Below are 9,967 nucleotides of genomic sequence, written 5' to 3'. Positions count from 1 at the left end.
CCAATGAATGGCATTTGGCGAATCAGCGTACTGTGAACCATGACGAGCCTGCCGTTTAACCTTTTAAATTCTACTTGCATGCATGTGTTGTTGACATTCTACAATTGCTTGCATGCTTCCTATGTCATTCTGCATATCAGAATTGCCGAACATGCCTAATTGATCTTGGTTGAAGCCAAATTTATGCTTTATCATGTACCGTTGAAAAAATAGCCACACAAGAAATATACTAGTGGCATCTGTTGGAAGGCGTCAGTGAAGACTTATGTGATTTTTTGTTTCAGTCTTTGAAGTTACTAGCATCTGCAATGGACATCTGAATGGCTAGCCCAGGCAAAAGGCTGTCCAGAAAATAGCAGATCCATTTATTCAGACTGTATAAACATCACTCATGCAGCAAACAACAGGACGGTGCTGCGATGATAAACACAAGCACACAATTGTAGGTGACCCATGCGCAAACATCAAATCACAGTTGAGGTTCCATCATCTAAATAGTCGTGCATACTGACGCCAACACATTCCTGTGATTACAAGTCGAGCCACCGCACTCCTGATTAATACTAGCTGTTACTGTCATTGGCCATGACACACAGCAAGCAAGTCATATTCTAACTCTCTCCAGAGGATGCTGGCAGGAGCGAGGCTGTACACGGATGGACGTCAAGGACGGCAAGTCCAATCTCCTCTGTGCAGCCTGGAACCTGGCAGGTGATCCCGAGCTTTGGCAAGACACTGCTATGCAAAGATGATACAAAATGGACTTGGAAGCAAGTAAAAATAGTGTTCTCTTATTTTCATTTTACGGCATTAACTGCCGTTGCTGTCAAATATTGTTATAAAGCATCACTTGCTTAGTAAAAAATGCTGATCTCTAGATGAGAAGGAGCTCAAAACATTCAGAAAGATTGCACAGTAAAAAGACCAGTTAATCTATTCACTAAGGCTATATGACTATGTTTTTTTTAAAAAAAATCTTAGGACTCATATTGACTTGGGATTTCACGTTATAGGTGGTATCACCAAACATCACAAATTTTACCGGTTGCACAAGAGTATTTACATTTGCAATGCTGAGCACACACATTTCGGTAGATGAAAGAAGAATCAGCATCGACATGACATTCCTACCCTCACTAGCCAGTCGCTGGTTTTCTGCAAAACAAAAAGCATGGTGCTACCTGCTGCGGCTTGTATAAGCCCGTAAACGGTGAACCATGGTATTCTACACTTTCTGGGCTCGCTCTTACAAAACGATATTTATGTACCAACGGCAGGCCCGCGAATTCTCGCCTGGGTCGTACCCAACTTCTTCACGGACGTATTTTCATTTTTGTTTGATAAAGGGATTATATTAATACCGCCACGATAGCAATTAAATTCAGTCTTTGCACCAACAAAATGTCGAAAAACATTAAATATGCACACAACCAAGAATAAAAAAATAGAATTACAAAACAAAGACCCGGTTCCGGTGCACAACAACAACACTCCAACCACCACCAAATACAACACCCGAACTAGTAAAGAGGTTCTCCAAAACCTACGTCTCTAAGAAAGAAATAATGCACGCGTTGTCGTCATCCGATCAAAGATGTTGAGTTTTCACTTTATAGGAAGATCAAGTTTTCCTAAAACAATACCTTCAACAAAGTCATTGCTATAAGCGTGTTTTCATGGCAGTATTAGGTGTAGCGAATGCCCCTAAAATAAAAAAACTTTGCCCTGACACTTCTCTACCATGACGACCGAGAAGGCTTGTAGCAGCCGGCACCTGCATCCCTAACAAAAACGAAAAAGCAGCCACCTCAATCCGTTATCCTCATTCTCTTTAGGCCATCAATCCACTTTGAAAACCTCAATGCCATAAACGCGCCTACTGTTACATGGATCGGAAGCCAACGTAAAGGTAGCCCTTATCGGTTGCCGGCTTGCTTGGTGAACTGGAGAATCTAGCAATAGCTCCCAGGAATGAATCATGGCCCACGTCCCAATCCCCAGGTCGTCGTCAGCCATTGACAATTCTGCCGACCAGATTCATATATAGATTTTTGGTCGGTCAGGAGAAAACGAAATTCTCAAATTAATATGCAGAGAAACTACACAGGAAGAAAAATGTCACATTTCTTTAGTCGACGGAGAAAGAGATGTTCTTGTGCATACTCAACAAGAGAAATTGAGCATATGACTTATGTGGGTCCCGGAGGTCACGAGCAATCAGCACTGATTGCATCGAATTGGTTACTTACTTCTAATCCGAGATCGCATCATGAACAGAGTTGACCTCGTTATCATAGCTGGCCCTTCCCAATGGCCGCCACACCATAATTCCATGTCATCATCTACAGTCAGTCCTATTTATCCTCGTCACGCACAGTGACAACTGACAACGACGATCACCGAAACTATCGCCAAACTTGTGCCAAACTCATCATATATGGATACAGATCGAGATATTGGGGCGATAACTTTTCGGGCTGGGCAGCCAGCAAACACCATCATCTACTACTTCTAGCTTGGCTAGCCGGAGACTTCTCGCTCTCTTGCCCTTATCAGTTTATCGCACTACCTAGATATAATTGAAATCTACGTAGGAGTATGTTTGGTAGGTAGCCAATTGCTTCGAGGTGGGCGTGCGCGTTCAGAAAGGCTTTCTTTCCGTGCGTCTCTCTCAGTCCTCAATGCTCCTCCTCCTCGCTCCATGATTAGTTCTTGCTTCTTAGCAGAGTGGGGCAACGTCACCGGGACCTCCATCGCAGCCGCAGCTATTTAGCCTCGGGCATACTGCTGCACTTTGCTGCTCGGAGTCGGCCGGGAGTCATGGTGATGGGGAGACCAGCGGCCGGGCGCCGTTTGCTGGCGATCCTGCTCGCTCTGCACCTCCTGGTCGCCTTCTCCCATGCGGCCCGCTTCACGAGTAATTAACCAATTCGTCCCTCTAATCCGCCAATTCTGTTTGTGTTCTTTGTCATCAATATGCTCTGAAGATTTGTTTGTTCATGTGCTAATTTATATGTCCCTGGGTATGTGCAGGGGGCTACAGAATGATGGGGGTGCACGCTCCAGCGTTTCGTGGTGATAGTAATTCGGCAAAGGTACTTGCTTTAGTCTACTTGATGCTTGAGAGTTGAGATTCGAGCACTGCCAACAATTTGAGATTTAGCTCTGTCTAGTTCTCCTGTCGTTACCCTGCCTGCTTTGAATCACTTTTTTTTGCCCTTTTTACCTTGACCTGATGTCATCTCGCGAGTCACAAGAGGACGATAAGTCTCAGAATAAGAAGTCAAAACAACCTATGTCATTGTGCAACTAGGTCTGCATTTTTTAAGTTCTCCGGTGACAGTTATCTTGGTGGTGAGGTCTTGTGGTTTTATCTCTGTGTAAAGAAAATGTTTAATACTCATTTGTTTGTATATGCTCGTAGTAACCAGTTCATCATAATGTCTCCGTTTCGGATTTCTTTACATATTAGGGGGTTTGGTCGGAGTCAAACTCTGCAATATTTAATCAAGTATACAGAAAAAATAATGTCTACAATACCAACTGCTTGCTGCTATTAATATAAAAGTATATTTCTTCAGTACTGTATACTCCCTCCACTAAAAAATAATTTAAGTTTCAGATTTGTTCGATTTTATGAAAAATATGCTAATATTTACAAAATAAAATCTATATAGTTCGGAAATATATTTTGTGATAAATCTAACGAAACTAAATTGGTGTGTTTAGATGTTGATGATTTTTTCTATAAACAAACTTAAAATAGCTTGACTTAGGACAATCATAGAAACTTAAAATAGCGGGCTGTTTGACTTAGAACAATCATATATAAAAATTCAAATAATTTGGACTATGTAAATAAATTATAAATACTTTGTCATATACACTAGAAGTTTGACTTCGACCGAACCTACTATGTGGACCAATTTAAAACCGAGGCCTAGAACATAGCTATACTTAAAGAGTAAACCATGTTCAGACAAGTGTGTCTAGGTGCCTGTTCAAACAAGTGTGTCTACCCGACTTCAGGCAGCGCTGTTCGAGAACATATATAGTATCATTGTGATTCTCCTTCACTAATCTTACTGATCGTATTAAAATTCTTGCAGGACAAAGGGAGCAGCAACGATGCGATTGTAGAGGAGATGCTCAGAAGGATGGCTCTGCATACGTCCGACTACCCTGGTCCTGGCCCAAACGATCGTCACACTCCACCCAAGCCACCCGGGCCATGATGCGACGTCAGGTCAAGACCATTACCTCCCTCTGGCGTCATATATATGTATAGATCTATTAGGGCATGAGCAATGGAGGCAGCTGTCCAACTAGGCTTGGATAAAACTTTTGACATATGCATGCCATGCTATGGTCCCATTAATATATCTTTTTTCTCAAAGTTGATTTGGGTTGTCTCTTTCTCTCTCACATTTTCACTTTATGGCTGAAGAAGCTGCCTCCTGATGAAGAGGCTGCCTCCTTATCCGAACCTAATTTGGACCACCCGAACCAAGATAAAGCTGTGAGGCAGCACCCCTGAGGCTATGCATTGGGCATGCCCTTAACTCGTCCATCGATTACTAGAACCCAACAAAATGGTGACATTCAAGTGTAAATCCGCATACACATGGAAGTATTCTGTAAGATTCTGTACTAAGCCATTTTTATTAAGAGAGCTGCACTGATTTTTAAGGTCTTGTAAGGGAGAGTTGCAGAAGCTACCTCTTCTTCGGAGGTTCCTGTAAGATTGTGTACTATGTCATATTTATTAAGATACATGCACTGATTTTGCCCGGTCTCCAAGATGATTTGCAGAAGCTACCTCTTTTTCCAAGCTTCTCGAGATAAGAAAAGCTAATGCGTGAACGTTGCCATGACCGTCAATAGATATAAAACTCATCTTGTCCTAAGTCAAAATTTTAAAACTTCAATCAACTTTATTTTTAAAGAGCAGCAACATATATAAGGTCAACATAAAATGGACATGATATGAAACTAGATTTCAAGATGATCCTAGTGATGCTGAATTGGTGCCATAAATATTGTCACTTTTTGTATAGAGACAAACTTTAAAATATTTGACTTAAAACAAGAGCTAGAAGTACACTTATTTAAGAATGGAGATAGTATGCAAGTAGCGGAAAAAAAAGAAAGGTATGTGGACATAGGGAAACACCAGAGTTATGGACGTGAATACCCTATCTTTTTGGTTAATAGTTGGAGAGAAAGCACAAAAATAGGATCTTACTTTTAAACGAAAATTCATGGATTTCGCCTGGGCTTCCTTTAAAAAAATTATGCATGAAGTATGAACCCACACTTTAAGTGGCACAATAAATCCTAACTATATATTTTCATGTGGCTTGGCTTTCTTATTACGACTATTTTGTATGTTTGTTCTTGTGAACCAAACATTGCAGTTTAAGAATCCGAGCTTTAAAAAAAATCCCCTTGGTTGCGCATGTATTTTTTTATATTTTTTATATTTATATGTTTTCATAATTCTACAAAACAATAAGACCCTAAGAGGGAAGTTGACAGTGGGAATAATAGAGGTCGAGCAAGGGACGAGTACGATATTCACGTCCTAAAGGCCTCGTTGGTTCAAATGAGTTCCACAATTTTTTTGGAGGATTTCTTTCTTCAAAAAGCTATAAAGTTGGTTTGGTATGTGAGATTTACATAGCTTGTTTGCTTTGTGCAATTTTATTTTGAGAATTAACGGCTGCATTTGATTAAACGCCAACATCCATGTTACAAGGTTTCTTAAAGATCCTTGGGTATATCCATCCAAGTTCCACTAACTTTATTTCCGCAACCTTCTTTCGCTAATTGATGCGCAATTCCATTATAGGATCGTCCCATGTGGATGACCGAGAAGCCTTCAAACTTGCCCAAAAGTGACTTGATATCTTCGACTATGGGACCTTTAGCTGATCGATCCAGCTCTCTGTTATACCAGCTTTGTTACTGCTCTTGCACGATCTTTTTCCAGGACAACGTTTGTCGAACCCTCCTCCTTGGCCAAGAGAACTTCTCGATGACACGCCAGTAGTTCGGCTCTCTCAAGATCACACACGTATGAGAAAAAATAGCTACCTCCCGCAATGGGTACCCCATGGTGATCACGAATAATCACAACCCTGCCTCCGTGGTTATCAATCGTGGAAAAAGGTGCCATCCGAATTTACCTTGTGCCATCCAAGTTGTCCACAGCCCGAGCCTCTCACACCGTAGCTTTAGTCTTCAAGGATCACCTCTCGTCAACCATAGCCAAGGTCCAACGAGAAATTTTCTCATGATTTTCAATCGTAGGTTGGTCTATCGCATCATTCCTGGTTAGCAATATATGATAAAGAGCCATCATGTAAACTTCCCACTCCTTTTTTTTCTAGCCGTCCAAACAGTTCCAACAGCAAGTTCACTCGGAAATCGAATGTCACCCAGCGGTGCCTCTGATGCGCGTAGATGTACACGTTCGTTGGGAACCCCAGGAGGAAGGTGTGATGCGCACATCAGCAAGTTTTCCCTCAGAAAGAAACCAAGGTTATCGAACCAGTAGGAGCCAAGAAACACGTGAAGGTTGTTCGTGGAGGAGTGTAGTGCGGCGCAACACCAGTGAAACCGGCGCCAACGTGGAACCTGCACAACACAATCAAGATACTTTGCCCCAACGTAACAGTGAGGTTGTCAATCTCACCGGCTTACTGAAAACAAAGAATTAAACATATCGAGTGGAAGATGGTGTTTGTTTGCAAAGAACAGTAAAGAACAATGATTGCAGTAGATTGTATTCAGATGTAAAGAATGGATCGGGGTCCACAGTTCACTAGTGGTGTCTCTCCAATAAGATAACTAGCATGCTGGGTGAACAAATTACAGGTGAGCAATTTACAAATAAAGATTCAATACATATCAATGATGATTACTATGAGATTTAATCAGGGCATTACGACAAAGTACATAGACCCCTATCCAGCATGCATCTATGCCTAAATAATCCACCTTCGGGTTAGCATCCGCACCCCTCCGATATTAAGTTGTAAACAACAGATAATTGCATTAAGTATGGTGCGTAATGTAATCAACACAAATATCCTTAGACAAAGCATCGATGTTTTATCCCTAGTAGCAACAACACATCCACAACCTTAGAACTTTCGTCACATCGTCCCAGATTAAATGGAGGCATGAACTCACTATCGAGCATAAATACTCCCTCTTGGAGTTACAAGTATCAACTTGGCCAGAGCCTCTACTAGCAACAGAGAGCATGCAAAAACATAAACAACACATATATGATAGATTGATAATCAACTTGACATAGTATTCTAGATTCATCGGATCCCACCAAACACAACATGTAGCATTACAAATAGATGATCTTGATCATGTTAGGCAACTCACAAGATCTAAACAATGATAGCACAAGCGGAGAAGACAACCATCTAGCTACTGCTATGGACCCATAGTCCAAGGATGAACTACTCACGCATCAATCCGGAGGCGGGCATGATGATGTAGAGCCCCTCCGGTGATGATTCCCCTCTCCGGCAGGGTGCCGGAGGCGATCTCCTGAATCCCCGAGATGGGATTGGCGACGGCGGCGTCTCTGGAAGGATTTCCGTATCGTGGCTCTCGGTACAGAGGGTTTCGCGACGAAGGCTTTAAGTAGGCGGAAGGGCGGAGTCGGAGGAGTCACGGGGGCCCCACACGCTAGGGCCGCGCGGCCCCCCCTAGGCCGCGCCGCCCTAGTGTGGCGGCGCCCCGTGGCCCCACTTCCTTTCCCCTCGGTCTTCCGGAAGCTTCGTGGAAAAATAGGACCCGGGCGTTGATTTCGTCCAATTCCGAGAATATTTCCTTACTAGGATTTCTGAAACCAAAAACAGCAGAAAACAGCAACCGGCGCTTTGGCATCTTGTTAATAGGTTAGTGCCGGAAAATGTATAATAATGATGTAAAGTATGTGTAAAACATTCAAGTATTGTCATAAAAGTAGCATGGAACATAAGAAATTATAGATACGTTTGAGACGTATCAAGCATCCCCAAGCTTAGTTCCTACTCGCCCTCGAGTAGGTAAACGATAACACAAATAATTTCTGAAGTGACATGCTACCAACATAACCTTGATCAACATTATTGTAAAGCATATGAGATGGATGGAGTGATCTGAAGCAAAAGATTGCTAACAAAGATAATGACTAAACAAATGAATCATATAGCAAAACTTTTCATGAATAGTACTTTCAAGACAAGTATCAACAAGACTTGCATAAGAGCTAACTCATAAGCAATAAATTCAAAGTAGAATGCATTGAAGCAACACAAAGGATGATTAAGTTTCAGCAACTACTTTCAACTTGTAACATGTATATCTCATGGATATTTGTCAACATAGAGTAATATAACAAGTGCAATAAGTAAACATGTAAGAATCAATGCACACAGTTAACACAAGTGTTTGCTTCTAAGATAGAAAGAAGTGGGTAAAGCTGACTCAACATAAAGTAAAAGAATGGCCCTTCGCAGAGGGAAGCATGGATTACTATTTTTGTGCTAGAGCTTTTGTTTTGAAAACATAGAAACAATTTTGTCAACGGTAGTAATAATTCATATGTGCTATGCATAATACTTCCTACAAGTTGCAAGTCTCATGCATAGAGTACTAATAGTGCTCGCACCCTGTCCTAATCAGCTCGGATAACACGGATTATCATTGCTTGACATATGTTTCAACCAAGTGTCACAAAGGGGTACCTCTATGCCGCATGTACGAAGGTCTAAGGAGAAAGCACGCATTGGATTTCTCGCTTTTGATTATTCTTAACTTAGACATCCATACCGGGACAACATAGACAACAGATAATGGACTCCTCTTTTAATGCATAAGCATTCAACAACAGATAATATTCTCATAAGAGATTGAGGTTGTATGTCCAAACTGAAACTTCCACCATGATACATGGCTTTAGTTAGTGGCCCAATGTTTTTCTCTAACAATATGCATACTCAAACCATTTGATCATGAAATCGCACTTACTTCAGACAAGACGAACATGCATAGCATCTCACATGATATCCAACAAAGGTAAAAAGTTGATGGCGTCCCCAGAAACATGGTTACCGCTCAACAAGCAACTTATAAGAACTAAAATACATAACTACATATTCATCACCACAATTGTTTTTAAGCTATTTGTCCCATGAGCTATATATTGCAAAGATAAAGAAATGAAATTTTAAAGGTAGCACTCAAGTAATTTACTTTGGAATGGCAGAAAAATACCACATAATAGGTAGATATGGTGGACACAAATGGCATGGGTTTTGGCTCAAGGTGTTTGGATGCACGAGAAGCATTTCCTCTCAGTACAAGGTTTGGGCTAGCAAGGCTGTTTGAAGCAAACACAAGTATGAACAGGTACTGACAGAAACTTACACAAGAACATATTGCAAGCATTATAAGACTCTACACCGTCTTCCTTGTTGTTCAAACACTTTACCGTAAAATATCTAGACTTAGAGAGACCAATCATGCAAACCAAATTAAACAAGCTCTACGGTAGTTCTCCATTAATAGATTAAACTACATGATGCAAGAGCTTAAACATGATCTATGAGAGCTCAAACAATTGCCAAGTTATTCCAAACCATATGCAGCAATTTCTGATTCCAACCAAATAGCAATTTAACGAAGCAATTTCAGCCTTCGCCATGAACATTAAAGCACAATTAAGAACACAAGTGTTCCATATGAAAAAGCGGAGCGTAATATCTCCAATATAAGGATGGTGGGATCCAACTTTATTCAAACCAAAGCAAAAATAAAAGCAAACCGACGCTCCAAGTAAAGAACATAAGATGTGATGGAATAAAAATATAATTTCACTAGAAGTGACCTGATCAGTTGTCGATGAAGAAGGGGATGCCTTGGGCATCCCCAAGCTTAGATGCTTGAGTCTTCTTAA

General features: G+C 41.2%; 1 protein-coding gene across 2 annotated transcripts; it reads left to right on the top strand.

Moving 5' to 3' along the window:
• The first annotated feature begins 2,392 nt into the window (after positions 1-2,392).
• On the top strand, positions 2,393-4,290 carry LOC124677347. Of its 2 annotated transcripts, none has more exons than XM_047213338.1 (4): positions 2,393-2,605; positions 2,727-2,917; positions 3,034-3,095; positions 4,110-4,290. In XM_047213338.1, exons 2-4 carry the CDS (start codon positions 2,821-2,823, stop codon positions 4,233-4,235), a joined length of 285 nt encoding a protein of 94 aa, XP_047069294.1. In that variant the 5' UTR covers positions 2,393-2,605; positions 2,727-2,820; the 3' UTR covers positions 4,236-4,290. The 2 variants fall into 2 exon arrangements, with proteins under 2 accessions (XP_047069294.1, XP_047069295.1); XM_047213339.1 differs by having other exon boundaries at positions 2,393-2,627.
• The last annotated feature ends 5,677 nt before the right edge of the window (positions 4,291-9,967 follow it).

This window comes from Lolium rigidum, chromosome 7 (genome assembly GCF_022539505.1).
Source record: "Lolium rigidum isolate FL_2022 chromosome 7, APGP_CSIRO_Lrig_0.1, whole genome shotgun sequence".
In the NCBI taxonomy this organism is placed as follows: domain Eukaryota; kingdom Viridiplantae; phylum Streptophyta; class Magnoliopsida; order Poales; family Poaceae; genus Lolium; species Lolium rigidum.
The sequence above is the reverse complement of the archived record's forward strand: the minus strand, read 5'-3'. Positions and strand labels throughout refer to the sequence as shown.

Excerpts from the sequence above, each read along its gene's own strand:
- LOC124677347 (XM_047213338.1), top strand. The coding sequence starts at position 2,821 with ATGGTGATGGGGAGACCAGCGGCCGGGCGCCGTTTGCTGGCGATCCTG. Across the intron at positions 2,918-3,033 it reads CCATGCGGCCCGCTTCACGA|GGGGCTACAGAATGATGGGG; the intron begins GTAATTAACCAA and ends GGGTATGTGCAG. Across the intron at positions 3,096-4,109 it reads GTGATAGTAATTCGGCAAAG|GACAAAGGGAGCAGCAACGA; the intron begins GTACTTGCTTTA and ends AAATTCTTGCAG.